At 35.6% G+C, this 26,485-nt stretch overlaps 1 protein-coding gene across 8 annotated transcripts in view; it reads right to left on the bottom strand.

Moving 5' to 3' along the window:
* The window catches only part of EML5 (EMAP like 5), a 96,436-nt gene that overhangs the window by 9,597 nt on the left and 60,354 nt on the right, over nt 1-26,485 (bottom strand). For 2 of the 8 annotated variants that reach the window (XM_068192661.1, XM_068192656.1), the window contains exons 22-35: nt 25,739-25,891; nt 24,781-24,912; nt 23,393-23,481; nt 22,502-22,678; nt 21,463-21,664; nt 19,638-19,764; nt 18,083-18,097; nt 10,991-11,069; nt 9,824-9,953; nt 9,034-9,132; nt 7,157-7,177; nt 4,144-4,317; nt 3,051-3,259; nt 1,000-1,157 (exon numbers count right to left, since the gene is read on the bottom strand). In XM_068192661.1, coding sequence (XP_068048762.1) covers nt 1,000-1,157; nt 3,051-3,259; nt 4,144-4,317; nt 7,157-7,177; nt 9,034-9,132; nt 9,824-9,953; nt 10,991-11,069; nt 18,083-18,097; nt 19,638-19,764; nt 21,463-21,664; nt 22,502-22,678; nt 23,393-23,481; nt 24,781-24,912; nt 25,739-25,891 — 1,765 coding nt within the window. Of the gene's footprint in view, nt 1-999; nt 1,158-3,050; nt 3,260-4,143; nt 4,318-7,156; nt 7,178-9,033; nt 9,133-9,823; nt 9,954-10,990; nt 11,083-18,082; nt 18,098-19,626; nt 19,765-21,462; nt 21,665-22,501; nt 22,679-23,392; nt 23,482-24,780; nt 24,913-25,738; nt 25,892-26,485 lie in introns of those variants that run through there. The other 6 variants (XM_068192658.1, XM_068192657.1, XM_068192659.1 and 3 more) reach the window with 6 other exon arrangements.

Below are 26,485 nucleotides of genomic sequence, written 5' to 3'. Positions count from 1 at the left end.
TGATTGATCATTATACTCGGCAAGAAGATTTTATCAAACAGGCTGGTGAACTGCAACTAAGGCAGAAAAAAGCATGCAGTCTCCCTAAATGAAAATTTGTTTTGCGTACTGTCAATACTTCCTTTTCCCACAGGAGATGAATTCTGGGTTCTTATTGTTATTCAATACTATTTGTTTCAGGTCAAATACCAATGGTTAAGAGCCTCTGAAGCTAAATGGTAGAGAGAACATCCTCTAAATAAAATCACAACATTTATAAATAGTAGAAGGAAATATTTCAAGCACAAAAGTAAGTTTTCAGTTGGGTCTGAAAATATAAGTGGCCTGTGTCCTGCCTAATGGGGCACTATCATGTCATCAGATGGACTCTATTACAGCTGAAGCATTTTCTGATCACTAGGAAGGCACCAAAAAAATTTAAATGCTTGAGGAGGTATTTTGCTTGCAATCCCAGGATCTTGATATACAGCAACAAAGAATCTTGCTGTACCTTAGACTTGAGAGAAGACATCTTGCCTCTGCCATCATAACTGAGCAGATCTTTCCTCTGAAAGAAGTTGTGCATCATACTGCTACAAAATTTATCATCCATGTATTCAATCACAACTGTGCAAATCCCTTGGGTTAACAACCTCAGTGCATCTTCAGTGAAAGAAGTAACCCACAAGGACTAGGTATCTTTTTAGTGCTTAAAGCTAAATGGGTGCTGGAGCTAGAACATCTGTGAGGCCCCTTCCAACCCTAACCATTCTATGATTCTAAATCTCAGACTAAATGCTTTCTCTTACAATAAATGGGAAAAATAGCTGAGTTGAAGCTCATATGGGGTTACCTGCACTTTGGAGGTGATGGCTGCTCTTTTTCTTAACACCTGTCAGGGATCTGAAAGGGACTACTCTTCGACCTTTAATGTCTCACATAGAGTTGATGGGATGAATCCAAACCATTTTTAAAAAGCACATGCGCATGCAGGAAAAAAAAGAAGAAAAAAAGACTTACGGCCTTTCTTTGCCTCCTGTAACAATCAAACCATCCCTTAGTGTGGTGTACATTGTGAAGACAGGTCCGTTGTGAGCCTTGGCCACAATTCGTATCAACACATGGTCTTTCCAAACACAAACATCTCCACTGATAGTACCTGTAAATGTCAAGTTATTCTGAAAAGGGGAAAAATACACTCATCATCTGATTCTGAGTAAGGTAGGAAGAAAAACATTCAGAAATAAACACCACTTGCATTTAGAGGCTAAATTGCTTTTATTTGCTGCTGCAGAAGAGGGAAGTGTGGAAGAGGCAATAAGGACCTTCAGGGATGAAACAATGAGCTACTATATTCCTTCTTGAAGTCTGAAAGATGCTTTCTCATAGCTTGAAAAAACTAATGCAATTATTTAAGCTTCAGTCATATGGTTATCTATGCTTTCAGTCTACCATGTGTGCAATGTGTGGCAAAAAAATGAAATATCACAGTAAGTACTGACATTCTTCACAAGCAGGCAATTTCCACTCCCTTGCTATATACATTACGATTGCAGTAATTTTTGTGGTTAGGAGAAGAGATTCACATGATTACAGTAACTTTTAGTTCAGAAAGGAAACAGTTTGACTTAACTTAGAATTAAAAGCTGCCTGTTCTTTACTTCTGCTTCCTGCTCTTGAAAGGTAATAAAAATAAATTAAATTACCTCTGAAAGTAAAGTGCTATTTATTAGGATTCCAACAGGAACTGGTTATTGAGCAAAATGGTTTAGTAACTTAGATGAATCCTCCAATTTAGTATCATGTGTAGTATTATCATGTTTCAAAAGTATCAGTACACATGTGGCACAAACACTTTCCTTGACTGAAGTGGGTTGACACTCTACACACTTTTTTTAAGGGTGCGTATGTGTGGCTCTAATAAAGTAAAATAGGACTGGAAATGAAGCTGAGAGCAGATCCTCAGATCATCCTCACAGCATAACTGTTGGGCTGTTTCCAACTTCTGTTTAGGGAAAGCTGAACCAGCTCCTTCTGAGACAAAATTAAGAGCAATCCCAGAACTGCTCCCTACAGAGGTATGGAGAACACACCAGCTTTGGCTTTATTCTTTTTGCACAGCTTTTCACAAAACCCCTGGAAACTCAGCATATTCAAACCTCGTACCAAACTTCAGGCCATGCAGCATACAGCCTGATTCTCACACTAAGAACCTGTCTCTTTGTAAGAAAGGTTACAGATGTTTCCCAAACCCCTGACTAATGCCTGGGCTGGGCATCAATAACAGTTATCGATTGGAAAATATCTTGGTGTTTTGTAAGACCTTCATATAAATCAGAGAGAAACCACTGTGTAATAGTGATAGTGTAGCAAAAAAAGGAAACCACAGCCCAGTTAGAGTTTCAAAAATCAAAATCAGTGTAAATTCAGCCTGGACTGAACAGTCAGCTGGTCAAACAGGACAGGAATGTGCAGGCAATCACTTCACAAAAGGTATCTGTGCCTTTCTGCACAGCTGAAGATATGAGTACTGCTCATGCAGAACAACTCCAGATCCAGCAGTGCTGTGGAACTTAGCAAGATGGCCTGCACATATCCAAAAACCCCCAAAGCAAAAGAAACCCCTAATGCAGTTGTCTAACAGCGTCCAACATTAAGGAATGCCCCAGGACAACACTGGTCTCTGATCACCCATGAGCACTAGCACATACAGGTGACAAAACAATCACCTCCAGGTGGACATAAAATCAGCCTCATTTCTACTGTTTGGTTCCTGCAATCTAGACTCAGTTTTGTTTCACCTGGATTATATCACAAGCACTGTGTTATCCCTTCAAAGCATCTGTGTTTGTTTCTCCAGAAAACATACAAACCCACAGTCTTTTCTACTCTAAAGAAAGCTGGTACTAGTTCTAACTAGCAGGTAGGTATTAGGAATGCTAATCTGAGTTTAATAAAATAATTTATATACTCATTAGCAGGTTATAAAAGTCTCATTGAACTGAATAAAGGCAGAAGGATAAAAAAAGTTTGTTTTTGTGCATTTTCAGGTGGTTTGGTGAAATACGTACCGCTCCAAAAGCTACAGAAAGCATCGTCTGCATGCGGGCATCTTCTATGGAGCTCAGCAGCCCTTTTTTACTGAGGAGAGCTCTTCCAGCCAGTGTCCAGAACCTTACATGTTTTACTCCCACAGAAACAAACTGTGTATCTGAATCTGGCCTGAATTCTGCTACAAATATACGCTGGTTATGACCAGCTCGGCTGGCAATTTTGGCACCTGGCAGAAAGAAAATGAACATTTTGAGTTTGATGAGAAAAATACACATTTCTGGTTAAAAATGTTAAAATAATATTGACCCATATGAAGATTCCTCAGTTGGGATCCTTAGCTGCCATTCTGAATGTGTATCGAGCCTTAAGATGAACACAGGCATGTTGTGACCACACATGCTTTGTCCTACCTAAGATTGTATAAATACACATCTGACACAGCATCCACCCCCACACGAGCTATGAAAGATCACTTGTTATTAACTTAATAGCTGATATTTAAAATTCTAAGAGTTACTAGTTATCAACAGCAATCCCCAAAGAGAGAGGAAGTAAACCTCTAAGACTAGAGAATCAGATCAATAATCTGGACATGTCTTTGCCAGGCAGAAAGAAGATGAGGAAAAGAGCTCAAATCGCTTTAGCCTAAATCAGAAACACAGATCAAAGCTGATCTGAAAACATGTAGCATAGCTTAAGGCAACAATTATATAAGATGCATAGAGGAGTTATCCTGGCACCCCATTTCTGCAATTTGCAACTTTTGGGAATAATTTCAGGAGTAATCAGACTTTAGAGAAGAATAAAGTAATAATAATAATAGTAATATGATGACAATTTAAAAAAAAAATCCCTATATTATTCTTACTGGAAATCAGTGAACTATCTTGATCTTGACACAACAGTTTCAAAGGAGAGATATTCAGCAGTCACTAGAATGGGTAAATACATCTATTTTAGACCTTGTTGTACAGAGCATAGTGCACAGCATTTAGTGTAATATTGTAATTTTTTTTGATTGACTGGTGTTCTAAAATTACAATTGCTCTTGACTCAAGCCAACATATTTCTAACAATGTAAACACCTTCTACAAAACCACTCTTTCCTACCTTCCTGCCACTTCCAAATGGTAATGGTGTGTTCGGGATCCAGCCCTACGGACAGCAGCAGTTTGCCAGTGGCACTGAAACTGACTGAGCAAACGCCCTTGGAATGGTAGCACCGCAGTACCGACAGTGTCTGCTTGTTCATTGCATCCCACACGTGAATAGAAGGAGCTGTAGCTACACAAATACAAAAACATGCCATTAGTAGTAATTTTGAAAAAGTGTAGTGATTTGCTTATTGAAGCAGTTAATACTTTTTTATAAGACGAAATTGCTGTGATCAGATGGGGGGAAAAGGGAGCGAAAAGAAAAGAGATTTTGGCCTCCATTTGGAAAATAATTTATGACAAACAGGATCATTAGGTAGGATGAACAAGTTGCCCTCATTACACTACCAGAGGTGTTAATTTGTTGCTTAACTTGTTATGGGACTAGTGAAGCACAACAGAAATTCTAATAGCAAGAGTTGTCTTCTCCTGTTTTTCTCTTACTAAAACATAGAGCAGCATGCTAATGCAAAAACCTTCTTAAATAAAGCTGCTCAAGAATGTCACTTCTCCATGGGGCTTTTGGACAAGTGATAGCTACAGAGAAATCAGTTTACAGTGTAGGGCCAAAATCTCCTTTCTACAAAATGGCCACCTGTCTGAAGAACATCAGCCAAACCGTCAGCTTCCTTACCGACGTGCAACTATGGTATTCAGTCTGCATTGTTTAGACTGCAAGCTCTCTGCAGTAAAAAACGTCTTTCCATGCTACTAATGTATGTGATTATCTCTAATGTGGTAACAGCTGATTTTTTCCCAAATGCAATGCCTTCTCAAAGGATCTTGCAACCCATATATAGTTTACAATCTCTGAGCAGCATCTAAGGCATTTCCAGGACAGTAAGATCCTCAAAATTCTTCACTTCTGATCTCTAATAAATTTGACTGCAGAGTCCTAAGGTTACTGGTTCTTGTCATATATCCAGATTCACATAAACTAAATTCTCTTTTGGATTCATGCTTTGTGTTTCTTATTAGATAAATCTAGGCCCTCAAAGGTATGCATGTGATGGGAAACAGTAGGCACAGGGACTTAGGCAAAATTTCAGCCACATGAAACTCAGTTTTTGAGCACAATTCCACAGCTGTTCCAAAACAGTCCTTAGAACATGCTTCCTCATTTCTTTTATTATCCATTTGAATTTCCTCTCATGGCAGCAACAAGATGTTATTATTACCTTTTGAGAGGTACCACGGCATAGTATGGTCATGCCATTAAAACAGAAAGGGCAGGAGTTGACAGCAAGTAGCACTTCCCAAAAATTGGTAGCAAAATCCTTGCTGTTCTTACGGGAAGTGGAGGGAAGGGAAAGCTTTATTATGGCTCTGAACTGTTTTTCACTCTTCAACACTCCTCTTGGTAAAACTCTGTATTACCCTTGAATTGTGCATCTGCCCTAAACCTCGGCCAAAAGTTTTCTTTTGGGTGGCAGACAGAAACTATCACCTAGTTTTCCTGAATAAGAACTGACAAAATCATTCAGAGCAAGATCTGCAAGGCAGAGAACATGGACTCTTAGGTCCTTCTATGTGATGGAGTCCTTCTGAAAGTCTCTGTCCTGACACTGAATCCTGCCTGTGTATTCAACACTTCCACAAGAGAGATGTTCTAAGGTGTCATCTCCTTCTGGGAGCAGTTAGATAAAGCTACCATGGGCTGTCAGGACAGAAAAATCTTTAGTAAGGTGGACAAAATCTACACCCAGTCATTAGGAAACTTTAATTGCCATTCCAGCCTAGTACAAACATTACTGCTACAAGAACACCCGTGTCACTGTAAACAACTGAAAATTGGAACTAGAAAAGCAAAAGTTGTTGGAAAGGATGGCAAATAGCCATCAATAATTTTTAAGTAAAATTATTCAACTTTCTAATGAAAGCAGGAAGCAGCTTGGATTCCAGACTAATGATTCCAGAAAGAAGAAAAAAGTTAAGAGTGCTCGTTTCAGGCAGTGACAACAGAATTTAGCAATATACGCTAGCTCAAACTAACGTTGCAGTATGAAGAAGGCACGTGAGACAGGGAGAGTATCCAGCCATCATATAGAGGACTAAAGATGTTCTTTCATATAAATATCCATATCATCATTGTTTTTTTTAAATACAGGCTAGAAGTGTGGGAAAAGGTACCTATATTCTTCCTCCCATCCTTAGAGCAAGCACCATTTGCCATATTTAAGAGAACTCAACACACAATAAAGATGTCAGTGTACATTTGTTCTTACAGAACAAGCTTTAGATCCACAAGAAGATTATTACACTTTCTATTACACATGACCACATTTACGCATCTCTGAAGATTCTTCACGAGACAATTATGGCTGCTCAACAATGAACTCATTCGCACATGATGGTGATGAGTTTTTGCAATTACAGTTAAAAAAACATATTAATAAAAAATACCTCAGTCAAGATTGTCAAAATGTCGAAGACCCAAAATGATAGAGGAAAAATTTAACTGACATCATAAAAAGCATTTTGGATCAGTGGTAATAACTGCATGACAATTGTACATAAATGTGAAAGGTGATTTGTTTTTTTCACTCAGTCACCTAGGCCTCCTCAGTAGAATTTACTTTAGAAATTCATGTTTCAAATCACACTCAATTGAAGGTCTAAACCAAATGTTGTCAGCCCCAACATGTCTACAAAACTGGCAAGCATACCCAGGAATGCTACAAGAGCAGTATGTATTACAACTCACTAATCACTAAGCAGCAAGAAGGGAATGTGCTTCAACGAGAGTAGTTTTTAAGTGTGTTCTAACATTTTTAATTTTTCTATATTTACAGTATGCTGAGCTGTTTTGACTTATATTTTGACTGAATATAAGCTGACAGTCATATGACTGATACATGGGGTTTAATAAACTAAAAATGAATTCACATCACTTACGGCTCTATAAAGCTGCAGATGGCTAGTAGATAGACTAACTACACCTGAAGATGTTAAAATTTTGTTTCCCTTACCTGACATATCTGCTGAGTCTCCTGTAATGGAAAAGCAGCAGAAAAATAATTAGATCAGAAATAAAATAAGTGCTAAAGAAAATATATGCCACATTCAGTGTAATTTCTTAACAAACACCTTGATGTCATCTTTTTGCATTGCAGCAGCACCCACACTGCTGTTAAAGATGAGTAATTACTGATAAAAGGAGGTCACATCAGAAATAAATCATAGAATGAATATATTGAATGAATTAATATGTTTTGATTCCCATTTTGAGCTACAACACAAAAATCTAGTTTTGGTGTATGTTAGGTCGCTCTCAGCCAAAGAAAAAAATATTTTTTGATGTCATTGATATTTTAACAAAATAAGTGGGAAAAAATGCTAAGAAGTAGCATGTGAGTACCTGAAGATTCAATAAATATTTTTAAATCATGATGATGACACTATTTTTGCCGACCATATCAGTAGGAAAAGTAGCAGTAGTTCTTTATACAGTATATACACCTCTCAACATCACTTCAAAATCAGAAAATGAGTGCTGTTTTAAGAAATTTCACTTCCAGCTTATTTTTAATTCTCTGCTTAAAAGTATATGTAATTTTTATGTGTCATTTGCCACTGATTGGTATGTCTTAATTCACGTTACAAAACAGTTAATAATTGTCCTACTGCTAGTTGATGCAGAAATTATTATGAAAATAAAAAAAAGATTAAGTCCTGTGTTTTGTCTTGGGTAAGATGAACACGGTAGAAGAAAATTTTCACATTCCTCCACTACAGAAAGGCAAACAGGGCCAGATTAAGAAATATGATGAAAAAGCAAATTCTTAAAGGCAATAAAAGGTTTGTGATTCCTGCAAATGTTCAAACCATAGACTAATATCTGCTGATGACTTTTTCCATTTAAATATTTTCCATTTAAAATTTGTTTTAAATGATGTGAGGCAAGAGACTGACAAAGAATGGAAGCTATTTTAGCTAAGAGGTTACTATTGTCAATGAGTCAATTTTAATGAGACATGCACCTAAAAATCCAAAAGACACAGGAAAGCAGGTAATAAACTCTGCAGAACTGATTTGATTTATATGAACCTTCTAAAACAAACAAAGGAAATAAAAAGCTATTTTGGCTGAAATCAAATAAGGGGGTTTTTTGTATTCTATGCCCTGAAGAAAATAATGTGGGTTTGAATCTGCTGAGAACCAACAGAAAATATGGAAACTTTAACCAGATTGTAAGGCTACAAAAATCACTATTCTACAAAATCTAGAAACAGCAATTTCTACCAGCTATACCAATGCAAAATGTGGGGTTTTTTTCCTTTCTTTTTTTTTTTTAACCTGGTTAGTTCATAGACCTTAATGTCACTATGAAATATATATAAGCTTTCCCTCTAAATCTCAGTTTATCTGTAGGGAACACCGTTAGGGTTTTGGTTCTGCCTGGAATATTACAACTATATCATATCCAACCACCAAGTAGGTATTATAAATCTACCTGATGAGGTAAAACCTATGTGAGATTGACAAGTATTTTAACAAAATGAAGGTTAGCTCTATTCAGCTTCTTTGGAGGGGCAGTGACTCTTTGGAAGGTTTAACACAAGCTGATAGTTCAATACAACCAGACTAATTTAATGGGGCTTAAGATTTCTGAAAAAATAGTTTTGATAATACTCCAAAGAAAAGATAAGTTTAATCTTTCATGCCTCAATATTTTTGTCAACTTTATTCAATTACACTCAAAGGAACATATAAAGAGGACAGGTAACTGAGTAACACTCATACAAACGGAGAGAGCATAATCAAATATTTTATGATTTATCATGAATTTACAAGGTCCTGATTGCATGCTGTTATGTTAATTCTCTTTACAAAAACACAAACATACCTACTTGGCCAGTTGCCACTATGTTGGTAAACTTGGGGTGCTGATTCACAGTGAGGCACAAAATATCATCATTGTGTTCCTGGTAAAATGACTGAGAGCCTAAAGATAAGAAAAAAATTACAAACCTTAGTTCAACTTTAATTAAAGCATTTATACACACATAGACATGGCTAATGTTTGATATTTTTATAGTATTTGTGAGAAAACAGCATTATGGTCATGTTGCATTTTGAAGCTTAAAACCAGAAAACAGAAACTCCAATTTTTTTATCTGAACTTCAACACACAGCACTCAGTAACTCCAAACAATTCCCTCAAGTTTTCCACATGAAGTTGCTTAACTATCTCAGAAACACATGACATTGTGTACTTTTTTAGAGGTCTAACTTATCTAAACTAACTGGGTTATTGGGAAGGAATGTATGTGAAACAGATGACTGAAAAGTAAACCAAATAAAAATATTAACTTGTTCTTAGAAAAAAAATTAAATTACAATTCCCCACTGTTCATGTCTTTTCGTTTCTGTAATCATTTCAACACACAAATTTCAGAAAGCTAAGACCAAAAAACCCTAAATCTTCACTTCCTTTAAAGCTCAGCCACCAGGAACATTTCAGTACACTTTTTTGCCTATGCAGCTATCAGGAATATTCTTTACAGACTGCAATTTTAGGAACAAGTAATATTTTTTCACATACTTTTACAATACTTAAAGCATGTTAATCACTTTATAAGCTGTAACTCCATGTGTGTGAAGAAACATTTTCCCTCCAGTGGGATTTTTCCTACCTGTTGCCACATTATACAAGATCCCAATAGATGCAGTGTGATAAATTACATCAGCACCATCATTCAAATAGTGCACATTGTTTCTGCAGTCCTTGCCTCGATATCCAAATACCAGCTCCAAAATTAGGTCCTAAAAAAGATATTGACATCAATAGAAACACCAAACCTTGAAGCAGTTGTGAATTTCATATTCTTCTGTACGATTTCATTTTTTTATTATGTCCTTATCTAGTAAATGACATGTCAAGCCAACAGAAACTGAGCTCGTGCCTCCCCTGTCAGTTTACATGGCTGCTCATTCTTGCGACACACAGCTGTGTCACCCTTTCACACCTCTCAGGGGGATGCTGCAGAATGTGCATATAATAAACACAGACATAGATACAGGCTGAAAGAGATACTCATACACATGCACATAAATAAATAAAATGCAGTGCAGAATAAAGTTCTTTTAATGCAGAAGACACTAAGAAAGAAAGACTGACAAACACTGGTCCACAATTTAATTCCAGCCAGCAACTAGAAACTTAAATTACAGCCTAAAATTTCTAGAGTGCTGATGTCAAAAAGCTGTTTATTATGCTACACCACCTATTTTGCAGAATCAATAATATTTGGTTTGGTGAGGAACTGCATTTTCCAAGGTTAGATGAAATTTTCACCTCAGATTAATCAAAAATTGCTATACTTATTTGCAGTTACCATGTAATGAAAAAACAGGTGCCAAAGCTAAACTCATAATTAATAGAATTTTAAAAATTATTTTTAAAACTCCTATCAGTGATTAATTTAAACTGAAGTTTTACAGTAAATTCTAAGATTGAAATAAAAAATGCTTAGTTTTATTAGCAACAATACACCCTTTAACAATCCAGTTATCTAAACAAGACATCCTGCTTTCTACATCCAGTTCTAAGGTTTCATGATTACTAAGAAGTGAGTTATACTCCACTTCATTTGCAAGAAAAAGAAATAAAGTCTTTTTTTAATTTACAAGAAAAAATTCTCTCCTACTTCTGCTATTTACCCACTATTCACACTTCTGACATATTTTGAATAAAACAATATTTTAATGTGTTCACAGGTGTTATTTTAATGTGTTCACAGGTGTGTCAGTTTCTGGCAAAATAAAACTCTGGAAGAAGAGAAGAGCAATATTTTTCTTACCTCTATGGGTCTCTTTTTTTTCCCCACATTATTTGTCTGGAGTTTCTCCGGCTGTGGCAATGCCCTACTAACTGGTGGTCTGAAACAAAGAACTGTGAATAAGAGAAGGCTGTCCGTCACCCATTCCATACTACCAGTAACCTTCCAGCCTGCTAATGCACTGGGAAACCTTAGAGCCCTGTCCTACTCAACTCATATCCATATTCATCTTCTAAAGAAATACCTCTGGCAAAGGAGAAAGACAAAACCTAAAAATCCTTTGTTTAACATGCTAGGTTCTCTAATTCTTCAACAACCCATAGGGTTAATGCAAAAGCTTGTTTTAAAATGACTGAGCAGTTTTTAAATATTCTTCGCTTTTTCAGGCTATGTTTTTATGGCACTTTCATCTTCTCTGCAGCAATTTTACTGAAGAGATTAATCCAATAATGCCTGTTCCCACATGCCTTCAGCAGACCCCTAACTTTTCCTATTTTTGTAATAGTTTGCAAAGAACTCCAGATGCACCTGCCCATTGACTCCTACATCAACTGAAATGAGATATTGATCAAAGCTTACATGGAAGAAAACCAAGACCATGCAAATGCAGGAGTAACAGCCATAAGCTATGTTCCACTGTTCTGAATAGCCCAGATTTAATTAAACAATCTCAATTATATATGTTTAACAAATATCCATAACATCTCTCAGATTACATTCAACTGTAGCTATTCAAAGAAACACACAAACAAATAAGCTTTATTTATTAAATATATGCAACTATTCCTAATAATTAGCAGGAGCATTGATTATTGATTCTATAGATACAGCATTTGTGGCTGTGATAACACTCCTTTAAGCTTCATCTTTAAGAGGAACAATTAATTTTAAAAAAATTTCTATGTATAAATTCAGCGATATCCAGATGATTTAATCCAGTAGGCAGTGTAATACACTAATACCAAACATGAAGCAACAGATTGCTTTCATATTCCTTTTTAGCATGAAGTACTTCTAATTTCATCTCTGCTCTTGAATGATGGCATTGATTCAAAATAATGACTGTCTTTTTGCAGAATAATAGAATATGATGTGTTTGTACACTGTGTAGTTTGACGGACAGGTGAAAAGCATTTTTTCAGTTATTCAAATAAAATACCATTTTCTTAGATTTATTTCTTCATTGTCCCTGCCTAATTTTAGTACAAAACGGATCACTCCGGAATGTTTTGAAAGACTGTGTATTTTTAATTTCTCATTTGTCATGGACAATTCTGCAACAGTCTCATTAGTATTGCTCTAGAAATTACCAAAACACAGCATAAAAAGCCCTTCTTCCACTTGTCAGCCTCATATTTGACACAGAGCAGTCAAACCTCATCTCTTTCCTCCTCTCCTACCCTGGCTCTAATTCACCTAATATCCCTGAAACAGAGAGGGAAAAATTAGTTGGAGGGAAAAAAAGGGAGAAAAATTAAATATAGTAGAAGAATATATTTGAAGTATGAAGAGAGCAGTAAAAGCTGAAATGACATGATTCTTACAGAGGTTTACTTTACTGGAACTGAGTATTTCTCTGCTGCTTGGTTCTAGAATATGACATTTTTATAACATTTGCTGTCTGTAAGTCCCTTGTGATAGGGTGGGAGAAGAGGTAAAACAATCTCACATTTTACAACTGCTTGAGAAGACCATCTATACTTAAAGGCTCTAAGGACACAAATACAGGTTGATATCATCCTTAAGTAATCATGAGAGCACATTTACATTTGTACATTACCACACAACAGAATAAAGTGGATGTATATTGGTCAGGGAAATTGACAACTTTTACTCAGCTGCATTATCTCACAGGGCACCTAAACAATTTCTCTAAGTATCTGTCCAGGAAAGGCTAATTCTATATTAATTCAGAGCAGTGGAACTGGAATGCAAATTACAAGCACATATGGATTCTTGTCCCAATTAAGTTTCAAGATAACAACTTGAGGATTTAAAAACAGGAATGCTGAAGGATATGAGAATACATTTTCCAAGTCCTTTTTTAAAGGTGTGGGAGCTGAAAATATTTTTAATTTTCTATGTAACGTGCAGCAAAGTGACTAATGGCATATACAACACACAGTGGTCATATACCTGTATGCATAACTTACTGCATGCTCAAAAACTGTGTGGGAAAGAGAGCATGAATAACATGTTGGGGTGAATTCATGTACGGATAGGGTCAGGTTTAGCATGGGGAAGGAGAGTTCTATCTAGAGCCAGCTATCATAAGGGAAATAAATATCTCAATATTGGCACTTTATTTTCAAAATTAAAATATATTTGGTATATACATTTTAGTATTTCTTGCTATGAAACCATAAAAATCAAGTACAAGCATTTTGAAGTAGTTTCTGAAACAAAAAAAAAATACCTTGTTCATAGTTTTAGGCATAGCTTAAATATTACTACTCATTTTTGTATGATATATTTCATTCCACATTTTCCTCACTGTTACTGAGTATCTAAAGTTACTAACAGAAAAATGAATGATTTTCTGTTATACACCATATGTAAATTACCACCAATTCTTTTAGTTCTGTGATAATTTATAACAGTGTGATTTAAATATTTATTTCTGTTTTAAAAATACAAGCAATTTTTTGGGCATAATTTGATAGAGCAAATTACAGTAGTTGGTACAAAAGAAAAAGTCCCTTCCTTTGTGGGGCACCAAAGTTGCACTTCATATTTAGGAGAACTTGTAGAGAACTTAGTAATTGATTTTGCACTACTCTTCAGCATGAAGTGTCTTGCACTGCCCTCCCCAAAAGGGGTTGACAAGCATGAAGTACAGAATGAATTTTAAAGGTAAGGAGGACTTCTTTCCATTTACTCTTGGCAAGTTCTTCAAAGTCATTTGTGAAAGTTCAGAGGTCTAGTTTCCATTAGAAGAAAATGAAGGCTGGTAGTTGCTAAGTACTGCTTCTCAACAAAAATCACTTAAAATTATTTTCATGTGATCTCTGAGCAGTAAGTGGCAGTTTATACTCACTAATGCAGATGCAGGGAATCTGATGCTTAAAAAATTCAGTAACATATACACCTTGGCACGTCAGGTGAGACTGTCAAATCATCACATGTAAAACAGCCATCCATTAGGGGGCTGGAAAAAGTGCTAATCTTTGTACTTCAATAAGTATTACTGAAGAATACTACTTGTGAAACATTGGAAAGTATAATAGTACATAGAGTCAGAGTTCATACTGGTAGGTAAAACAGTATCTAGCTTATTGTATGAAACAGAACCACAATGCATATATATAAATTCAGATTTTTCACACAGCAATATTCTGAAGAGTGATAGGTGCATAGTATGGCACCCAACATGACAGATGGCTTTTTAAGGAAAATGGGAGGTGGCAGTAAAAGATGAACTAAGTAGGAAAATAAAAGCATTACCTGGAACCTCTTTTCAGCAGCAGATGGGAAAGAGAAAAGGATTACTTATACAAGTTTGGCTAAAAGTTAGGTGCCAGTGAATTATTCATATAGACAATTATTGCTGACTTCCTGGTTTACACTTCTTTTTACAAGGGGATTATTCACTTCATAAACTATATAAATCTATTATTTGTATAGAAAACTTCCATTCACTTAAATGGGAATTATGAACACGTGTGGGCATGAGAATATAATTCTTTGGAATAACTCTAGTGTAAATAGAGAAAAAAAGCAGAAGCAGAACCCAAAACCTCTGAACTATACCAAGTGTTTAGAGTCTGCATACACAACACCTGAATAACTCCAAGAAAGGTCGTGCAGGTTTAGCTTCCTGAAATAAGCTGATGGATGGAACAGTCAACTTGCTATAAAAGACAGATGTTCGAGTTCAGTCACAAAAATACATTCATTTATACTAAAATAAAATTATCTCAGCTAACCAGAATGTGTGGGGTACTGAGCATTACTGATATGTGCAATTTTTTCATGACCACTTAATTCAGTTGATTGAAGATACTTTGCACTGGATAGGTTTCCTCAGTCATGTATGATGGAATATTCCTATAATTTGGCTAGCCAAAACCTCTCATTAATAATTAAAGCATGTGGGCATGTACAGATTATTTCCTAATATTTGCAGTATGCATGGGCACTTTACATTAGTTTGATTAGCTGGTACACTTCCACTGGTTTGATAAGCTCTTTTAAGAACCACTAAGCAACTTCACTAGGTGAACACTAGTTAGTTTTTTTTTTCACTTAGAAGTTAAGCAAAATAATATAGGGAATAATTTAGGAAAAAATTAAGAACACAATGATAACAACTCACCAATTTACTGACTGATTTTTTCCCATACTGAAAACAAAGGATTTTACTGAATGTCTTCTAATTAGTTTTAACTTTATTTTGCAGTGCAAGACTGATGTACTATTTATTCCTATAGGTAACATCTAAACCTTTTACACCATAAAATCCAAATGTAGCTGGAATAGGTTGTGCAGTCAATAGCATGCAATTCTTCAAGGAGTACAAAATTCAAATACCTCCAGATATTTTTCACAGTAAAGGAAGGCCTACTTGCATTCTGTTGATAAAACCAATCTACACAGATTAAAAGCTAAATGCAAATCTTCCAAATCTCATCACTGGGCCATGCAATTGTGTCTCTAGACAATTCTTTTTTAGTTGCAAAGTGAACAGATTTTATTTCTTTGCATTCAAAACTGGGATTATTTGGTAAACCTTGATACTTTGGTAACTGGGTTTTCAATTCTTCAAAGACCTGGGTTTTAGCGCACCTCTAAGAATTACCTCAAACTGGTAAAGGGAGACCATTCTTTTCCATCATATTGTTCCAGTCTACAGATTTTAATATAAGTAACGAATAATTACTACATTTATGATTGGAAAGAATGAAATCTGAAATTTCAGGATTTTCAGTCCTAAGGTTAATGCCCAGCACTAATATACATTCCAATGAGCAAAAAGGCTTCAAAAAGCCCTGTTTCCTAAAAGTGGTTTTTTTTCAGGTTAATGTTAAATTTAAACTTTACTGTAATCTAATTTATGCTGCAAATATGGTAAACAGAGAGAATAGGCTGCTAGTGTAAAGTCCCTTGCTATAGTTTTTCATTTTGATTCCTGACTTCTCCCCTCTCCCAAATCACACAAGCTGACAATATGAAAGGAGAAGATAAAGATTTTTTTTTACAAAAAGAGCTCTGGAATTCTTATTTTTTACATTCATATCACAAATCACAAGACTGGCAAACAGAAAAATGGAATTGCATTCTGTTCATTTATCCAAAACATATATGGAAGATATCTGTATAAAATCTCAGAATTTGTCCTTCAGTGGCAATTACAAGGTGATAGTTGTGAGCTTTGGATTAAAAATGTTTCAATAGTTTCCTTTCTCTCTCACTCACTTGGAAGCATAATTACATTTATTTACTGTCTGTATTGAATACCAAAAAAAATTCTTCACTTCTCCATCTGTAAAGGACTAGTTTGTAAATATTCTTTTAGGTTTCTTCCCATTTTGAATACATAAGGATCTAAAACAGGTTATCTACTTCTGCATGTGTCTATATGTCCTTATACACATAAAAAAAGCCTCAAGAAAAAAATAACTAAATAAATAAATAAAATTGGAAGCAGTTTTGCCACAACAGCTGGTTGTAAATTATATCTGGGAGTGTATGCAGAATGAAAAAAAGAATTTTCAAAATATATAAGCCATTGGGCTCTTTTCATGCAAGAGATCTCAGCACATTTAGTAAGTAATGGCTTTATCTGCTTGCAAATGTTTAAAACTTATGGTGAAACATTTTAACTGAAACTCCTGGTTGTTTAATTTTGAGATCTCTTGGTACAGCCATTCATCTGTAAGGTACATTAATCACAGCACTGCCTCTTTCACAGCCACAAATGGCCAACTTCAGGGAGTATAAGAACAGAGTAAGACTGGAGCATTATTCTCCAGAGGCATCTCCCAACCTTCAGTGCCGTGCAGTTCAGGGAGTAGCAGAGTCAGAAGTGTTTTCAAAATCAACCATGATAGACTTATTTTCTGAGTAATTTACCTAGCACAAAAACATACTAGGAAAAAACTCTTAGTAAAGGATAGAAACAGTTTTCAAATGTATTTTGTGCTGCCAAGTACCCATAATGCTATTACACAACCAAATCGGACACACAGTACACACATCTTTTCACGTAAAAATATTATCTATAAACATTATTATTCAGAAATGATAAATAATTCAAATCACCAACCTAAGTGCTGCCTCACAGCAGTGCCATTTTGTGTTTCCAATAGAAGTTAAAATAAGTATTGCAATTTCAGTGATATAGCATGGTAATTTCACTGCTGGAGATTATCATTAGCAGAGTTGGCATTTAACACTGCAAGTAAACCTCAGACCAATTGAATCTGAATGAAATCTTGAGTTCAGTCACGGAGGCAGCTCAGTCTGCAAGCCTGAAGGGTGGCCTAACAGCCTAAGGACTTGCTGTGCTGCAAATTTAACAGCATGTTTTTGCATGTGCACATGTTCTAAACAGAGCAGATGCAGAGGATCATAACCTCATGCAGGCACCTACACCAGAGACTGCTGTATGAGCGCGAGGTGGACCCAGCAGCTCAGATCCTCAAGCAGCACAGGTGCATTGGCAAAACGCTGCAGCCCAGGCAGTCATGCTCCCTTGAGCCCTGAAGCTTTACTAGCTGCAGCATGGGGCTGCTCACAGAGCCACCCCAGGCACCTGTGCAACGTGCTCACGGCACCCTGTGTCACGCTGGACCTCTAACTGTGCGCTGCAGACATCCTCAAGCACTTGGGCAAGCGCTCTGGCTCAGACAGTGAAGAAAAGCTGTTCCTTAGCCACTCCAAAGTATCGGGGAAAGGATGAACTTTGATCACCTCCTCCCAAATACTCTAGTGCTCACTCTCATCCACTCAGAGCGAGAACTGCCCTTATGTTTTGTCCCTTAACCCTTTTCTACCTATTAAAATGCTGTTTAATAGTAAAGAGGTCCATCCCTCACTTCTGTTGCAAATTGTAACTACTTTCCCAAGCAGCTGAAGTTATTAAAATGCATTTAAGCCCGGACATGAACTTACCTTACTACCCCCTGCCTTCATAGGAAGCAAAAATAAAGAGTAATAAAAATAAAATAAAAATTAGTATCTGTGACAGTAGACTAAAACATTTCTAAAACATTTACCAGTCTTATACAATATTAACATCAGAATAGAAGTCAAATTATATACAGTAACCATAGTCTGGTTTTATTCTTCACAAAAAAAAATGTCTTTGAAGTTTCAGGGCCCCAAACTTTTCAACAATGCAGGCAATGGAACTCTTTCATGATCTTTTTTTTTTTTTTTCATTCTGAATCACAATTTTATTACCTTACTATATAATTACTTCTCTTAGTAATTTATCTGAAACTGAAAAACACAATTCACTCAGCTTCCAGAAAGAGCTTTTGAAAAAAAAACACAAGAGGTTTGCAATTTCATAAAAAAGAAAAAAAAATATCTTTAATCAAAGCTTTCATGCCATGCACATTATTTCTTTTTGATTTCCACATCAAATGCATCTAATTAAAAAAGAGAAAGACCATTTCTCATAAATGCAAGACAGGGAACCAAAGCTTTATACACAGGAATCCCACTCTCTCCCACAGCAACACAACTTAAAAACAAAAGATTATATGAAACTCCCACAAAACTCACACTGCATTTCTCAACAAGGGTATCATAGACTTTTCCAGCTTCTCTGTGGAAAGAGGCGTGAGCATTGCCACAGAAGTCCTCACATTCCTGCAGAACTTTCCACTCTCCCATTTCCCATTATACCCTGTTGTTTTCCTCACTTCCCTCTCTTTAGTATCAGCGTTCCCCAATTGCCTTATTAAGAATCTCGCCTTCCTTTTTCCTCACGTTTACTGTCCACATCTATTTGGTGGACAACAAACAACTTTCAGGGTCCCATGCTCAGCTGCAGATTCTACAACAGATAATCTAGAGGTTATAAACTGGATTTGTTATTTTGCATTTACTTTATTTTCTGGGTTTATTGTAGTCTGCTCCCCATCCTATTCTCTTCCAAAGCATACAATAGTGAACCAGGATATAAAACTAACACTGTGAAGCAACCAACTCCATTTTCCAAGATTCATTAACAAAAACTGCAGAACCACTGTGGACAGAATTTTTCAAAGAAAGGTAGAAGTTATGTGGAGACTAAAGTAATGCAAGGAGCAATTGGAGCTGAATTAATCAGAGCAGTTTGTTGGCAGAACCAAAAAACTGAGAGCTGTCCTTCACTAAAACAATCGTACAGGCTCATGCCTATAATGCCATCACTAAATACCAGTCAGTATTTTGGTTTCCAAAAAAACCCATATTATTAAACACCAGCAAATAACTCAATCATCTCAAGGAACTCCCCAAACATAAAAATATGCATACATAGTTTGTAGTCTTTTGTGCTGTCTGAAAATAGATACAGCCTAGTCCTTTTGGTCACCTTTCTTTTTTTCTTCAAATAAGTATTTAGATTATTTTTATACATATGCTTTTAAGTTAAGAAATAAATATTCCAATATAATTTTGTTCTACTATTCTTTTCAGGTTGATTTTTTGGCTAGAATTGTAACTTAATAATTACCTTTCATCTAATGTTGGCTCCTTTTGTTGCAGATGAGGCTTAATTCCAAACATTGGTCTAATGTTTGTTGATAAGGCTTTGATGGTGTAATTAATTTCATTTTCCCTTGTCACATCACTGTCATAACCTACAAAACCAGAGGGGAGAGTATCAAACCAAAATAAGGTACAAGAGCAACAATTTAATCTTAATTTGTGCAGATTTCAACAATGTACTAGATCACAAAAACAATTATAGCATGAATTATCAGTAACATATATACACAATAGAAAGAAAGTAGCTGGGAATCATGAACATTGCTAATAAAATACATTAAAAGAAAAAGAACTCCCTACAATATCTTTGCAGGAAAAAAATTATTAAAGAGTCAAGGGACTTTAAAAGCTACCCCATTCCTGCTTGGTTGGCCTTAACTACAACGACTAACAAAGAACCTCACTACCTGACACCTGCTCTTAAGACCTGGAAGATTCAGTGCCTGGTTGTTTTTAGTTCCAGGATCCATCTATTACCATGGAATCTATAGGTTTGCACAGGGTTCCTACACAATGCTTAGGGCCAGCAAGGCACATCAAGATGATGTTTACTAAAGTAAAAGAAACATGGTGGAAAAGCTAAGTTGTGACAGGGTTGTTGCTTACTCTCCATTATTTTGTTTTTTCAAAGATAAAGACTGCTAATGCCAACAATGTGATGGTGAATACTTCTTAACTCTAACTGAAATAATTAGGACCTGACCTAGAGAAACTTTTGTGGCTAAAGATGTCAATGTCTTTTCTTGTAAATCTTCACACACCTCGCTCTCTTTTAGAGTACTTTTGAACACACAGCTTAAGAGGGTCTGTGTAAAGCAGCAGAGCCTAGGGAAGATTATATGGCTAAGATGTCCTAACAGGTCTAGCAGAGGCTGAACAGAAACTCCGAAGATTGCAATTTTTGACTAAGAAAGTTAAAGGCTGACAAGTCCTCCTAAAGGCAATTAAATTACTTGGTGTATTCTTCAGTACTTTTAAGAAGATTTTTAAGAAGTGATGAAAAATTCTTTTCCAATGAATGTTTAATATGTCTTTAATATTTAATGTATTTCTTTGGTCATTTAGCATGTTTTAGTGACAGCTAAAGTTAATTTATTACACAGAGCTATTTAATGAGTAGCAGTGATAGTTTAAAAATTCTTGAACACTGAGGAATTGACCAGGAGGAAAAACCACACTTGGGAGAAGAGAAAACAAGTCTGGAAGCTCATAAACCCTTGGAATTGTAACATGAAAAAGAAAACATAAGTATGGAAAAACCAGCAGAAGTTAATGCTACAAAATAGAATTAACACTTTATAACCACTGATACTGTGACCTTGAAATAGATATATAAACATCAGCCTACTTCAGTCTCCTATGTTTCCACATTATGGAAGCAGATGCTATAACATCGAGATAACTATGGTCTCACATTATATAGATTTCAATATAATTTCTTAAGAATTAGTGACCAAATTCCAACTGTGATGATTCTATTTTAAACATAGATTTTGGGTAGCTATGTATAATTGATACTTAATATTTTTCATTTAGAAGATATCAAGAGTCTCTTTATGTAATCTTTATGTACTCTGACTCAAAGCAAAAAGTCAAACATTTCATTATCATTTTCTTCACAGCAGTTTATCAGTCCTTTCTCCAAAACCAAATTTTATTTAACATTTTGGAAGAGTATTTGCTACTTAAGATAGAAACAATCCATAAATTATTTCTAAATTTTCAGTTTTCCATTAATAAATTCTTTTTGAAACAGTATAATCCAGCTACTTGTATAAATTACTACTGACCTCCATCTTCTTCAGAATCTAGATCAGACTCTTCACTGTCACACTGCCTGCTATCCCGATGTCCTTCCATCTCATAAGTCCACAGCATTAAGGAGGTGTCTGCTCCTCCAACAGTGACCAACAAACTGTCATCATAGGTCCAACGAACATTTGTCACATGGGTGCTGTGAGCAACATACCTCTTAAATTTTCCAAACTTTCCCTAAGGGTAAAAAGAAGGCAAAGATCAAATTTACCCAGTCTGCTAGACAAAACTGAAATATTTTGCCAGCACAATGACATCATCTTACTTCTTTACAGTGCATGCTTCAGCTGTTTTGTATGTCATGTGATTGTAACACATGATTTGCCAAGCGCCCCTCCTACAGCAACTTCATGAAATGTTAACCTTATCTTCATACCAACCATGAAAGAGTTAGTTTATAAACAGATTCCAGCAATAAACACTGGATCACTTTTTCTACGAGAGACAATAATCTGAGTAGGAATAAAACTGCCATAGAATACTTTGAGTCAGTACTTGTGCACTGTTGCCATCCTTAGCATGGCAACATTTCATGTTTACCAAGAAACATACAGGAAAACTAGAGGTACTTGAAGAGCAGTAAAAATACAATGTGCTTCTGGAAGGGTTTTTCTATGATGTGTGATTAAACACTATTAAAGATCTTCATCTTAGAAAAAAAAATACTAGTATTGGACAGAATGAAGGTCCTTAAAATCATGAATGCAATGTAGGTGACAAAGACACGTTCATTGTCTTCCAAAGCATCCTCATTCTTAAAGTTTTTTCTATTCATTTGCCAGAGTCAGCAGCAGGACACTGCATCAGATGGCTCTACAGTCTGACCTGGAATGATCATTCTTACTCATTGGAAGTTTAATGTACTGCAAATTGCAATGTAATACAGAATGCTTTCTTTGATCAAAATGAGAAAAATATAAAAGCATTCTTTTTTTCTGAGTGATGAATTTTCAGAGTTTTGAAAAGGCAGATTTATAAATAAATACTTTCCATAAACAGCTGAAAATTACTTACTTTAGCAGGGTATCGAAACAATTTCACAAATCCAAAATCATCTCCTGTGGCTAATACTTTACTATCACTCGTGAGGCATGAAGCAGTTACATCTGTGACTTCACCAATTATTGGCCAGATCCCTTCACAACAAGAGCCCAAAACACTTGTCCATGATGCCCAGCCAATCTTTTCTACCTACAAAACAACCCATTTGAGACAGAGAATACTTCTTAGGCATTTTTCTTCCATATCCAATTTCAGCAAAAAGTCCTTGCACTGGAAGATACATCACATCTAAAAGATAGTATTTTAATATATTAATCACTTATTTTTGTACCATTCAAAATTTCATTTCAGACCTGTAATTTTACCTCTATGAAATTTCAATTCCAAAACTTGAAGAAGTATTTTGAAAATTTTTACCTTAGCTGCTGTTTCAGGCTAAAGAAAACAAATTATGTTTTCCAACATTGCCTTTCAATACCATGGAAAATATCATTTGGAAATTACCCATTTTTGCTCTCTGCCCTGTGACAATGCTCTATATTTGAGAAAACAAAACAACTACAATATACTGCTCTTGCCTATATGTATTATATAAACTGTACTACATTGTTATATAAAGACAAACATGAGGTTTTGCACAGCAAGGTTAAGTAATCTGCAATATGTTTTCAAAGGTGTTTAGGTACCAGAAGAGACACACAGAAGACTAGTGAGATTTTCATGACTAAATCAGCCAAATGCCTGTTTGTTAATTGAAGAGAAAAATGTGAAATCCCCTACATATGTTATTATTTTAAACGTTTAAAATTACAGGTTTATACATCATTCCCTCTTATGTAGTCTAGATGGCTGCATCATAACTCTAATTTGCAAGGAAGTTAAGAAGGCAGTACAGTTCCTCACCTCCAAACTTGGAATAGTCTGTTTTTTCCCCCGAGGGGCTTCAAAAAACAACTGCTCTTTAGCACCAGTGTTGACTTGCAAAAGTTTTCCTATAAAACATATGACATAGATATTGTATGTTAACATAGAAGATATCATTTTACAGAAGCAAAAAAGAAAGATTATTTTGAATTTTTTATTGCTAACAGCATTGCACCTTTTTTTTTTCTACTGGAAAAAACTGCATACATATATAATGGGTCTGGAAGTATGGTTTTCTAAAGAGATCTAAGTCCTTTGGCCCCTTAAATTCACAACCCTTTCTCCTCTCTTTGAAAACTGTACTAATGCATCACTTTTCTCTCCTTATTATGGCTGTCCATCAGATGGTAGACAAATTGCACTGGGTAATGTACTGGCAATTCAAAGCTTGGTTATGATTACTGGCTGTTGGTGCATGTGCTTTTAGGATGGATAAGCACAGATGCTGCCTGGCTACCAGCTGATCCCAAGCAAGTGACTTCTTTACACCTTTACTTCATTTCTGAGGGAAATTCTCACCAGTGTTTCTGTCCTCTTCCTTTTCAAAATCCTCAAAGAAGCTAACTTAAAACACTCTTTCAAAATAAATCAGACTGTCTCAGAAGTTATTATGTAGAGGAATAAGAACATGAACAAATATATTGCACAGTTGCACAGCCTTGCTTTTTAATGAAACCGGACTAAATTTAGTATTTTAATCACATTTTAACATCCTGGAACACAGGAAATCCAGTCTTTCTGCTACGTGTGACAACAAGGATACATATTCCCGAGTTACAGATTTGTAACTGATTTACACATTATACAGTATATTATTAAAGGAGTAGAAATATAGAATCATGGAATGTTTGGGGTTGGAATGGACCTTAGAGACCATCTAGTTCCAATCCCCTGCCACTAGACCAGGGTGCTCAGAGTCTCATCCAGCCTGGCCTTGACCGCCTTCAGGGATGGGGCATCCACAACCTCTCTGAGCAGCCATTTCCAGTGCCTCACCATACTTACAGAAAAAATTTCTTCCTAATATCTAATCTAAACATACCCTCCTTAAGCTTAAGGCCCTTCTCCCTTGTTCTATCACTAACTGCCCTTGTGAAGTCAAATGATAAAACAGGAAGGATTTTTTTAAAATCCAAACAAACCAGTCTATAGAGACAAACCATTTTACTTCAAATTGCACAACTTCTAAATACGTATGTGACAGTAAAAATCATGAGTTTAATATTTATTCAGATGCTGTGAGAGCATATTCATAAGCTGAAGAATCAAATCTGTCAGTGATACCACAAATCCATACTATATATGTACTTTATTAGTCTATAATGTAATCAGTCTTCCAGTACATTTTTACAATGAATGCTGCTTACCTCTTATGTCCCAGTCCATGTGTGTGATATAGCTGGAGGCTCCCTTGCAGATTCCTACTCTTTTACTGCTCATTACATTGTAAATATCTACAAAGTTGTCACAGGATGCCACAGCTAAGTACTTTCCAGCCCCTAAAACACATCAGTACAAACACAAAATATTTTCAAAAAATTTTAGTGCTCTTCATATTAAACACAAGTAAATTCTGGAATTTAACCATATGCAACTTTGAAGTTTTTGACATCAGCTTACTAATTTATACATACTCTCTGACAAACTGATTTTCATATCACATAATCAGCATGAAACATAAAACGATGGCATCATTGCATTTTCAAACAATAAAAACCATTTGCTGAAATTTTAAGCATTTATGGTATTCAGAGAATGATAAGTCTTAGGGAACCAGAAAGTAATGTTGTGTGGGAATTGGTATCAGTAATTTGCATCACATTTCTCCAACAGATGAGTATTTTAACTAAAGTAGGCTATGCATTTTGAATTCCTAAAATATGAGCTACAATGTTGGAAAAAAACCTAGCCTCACTGAGAGAACTAAGAGGGGAAAAATAAGAAAAAGAAAAAAGAAGTTGCCAGGAGTTTCTGACACATCCGTTTCAAGTATTCTTATTAGATAAGAGTAACATCAGTGATGTGCCAAACTCATACAGGTCATAAAGTGTAACCCTCGGGGTCTGCTGGATATTCACAATTTCAAACTGGCTGTTGTGTTCAGGAGGTTACTATAGGCAAAAATATTCTAATAATATCATCCTTAAGCAAGCAACACAGGATGTCACACCATGGTCTTTCAAAATGTTAGTATTAGTATTACTGACCTATTTTTAACATCTAAAAGTACTACAAATCTTCACTACTTTTATCTCTTAAATGTGATAAGTCTTACTTGAACAACCTTGGTGTTAAAATTTTCATTTAAAAAAAGAAATCACTCACCAGGAGAAAATCTGATTTCTGAAATAACATCTTTCCTGTGTTGGAAAGAGACCAAATCCTCCAGGGTATCTGCATTAACTATCAAAAAACTTCCATCATTGAGACCAACAGCTAATGCTTTTCCATCAGGAGAAAAGCAGCAACATCTGCCTCCTATGAGAAATAAAGAAATTGCATTCAGATACATTCACAGTGCATTATCCTTCTTTCAGATCTATTTTTCCATTAGTACAGGAAAACTATTCTTATTCTAGAAAACTTCCAAGGAAGTTTTCCAGATGCTGCCAAAATAATTTCCAAGTTGTGACAGCATACAAACAGGTACACAGGCCCAGAATCTTAGAATTTGCATATTAATTGATATCTGTTCTACATTAGTAAAACAGATTAATCACTACTGTCTGTACATTTCTAAATTGATCTCCTTCTTTGTATCTGGTGGTGCCTGTTTGTTACCATTTGCTCTGATAAGGCGAACACAGCTGGAAAAGACCCTCTGGATTCACAGAATTTAGTCATTTGCTATCACAAACAATAACACACCAAGTCATAGAATCCCTCCAATAAACATGCCAGTGTTGTTTGAAAAACAGTTTCATTTTCAATTTAAATTGATGCATGGTCAACGTATATAGATTTATTTTCATGCCAGAATTTTCTGTTAGCATACATATTTTTCCCTACTATTTTTTCCTCTGATTAACCTGGAGAGAGAAATCCTTTACTTAGATGGCTTCACCACAAGGC

This window comes from Anomalospiza imberbis, chromosome 6 (genome assembly GCF_031753505.1).
Source record: "Anomalospiza imberbis isolate Cuckoo-Finch-1a 21T00152 chromosome 6, ASM3175350v1, whole genome shotgun sequence".
NCBI lineage: Eukaryota > Metazoa > Chordata > Aves > Passeriformes > Viduidae > Anomalospiza > Anomalospiza imberbis.
The sequence above is the reverse complement of the archived record's forward strand: the minus strand, read 5'-3'. Positions and strand labels throughout refer to the sequence as shown.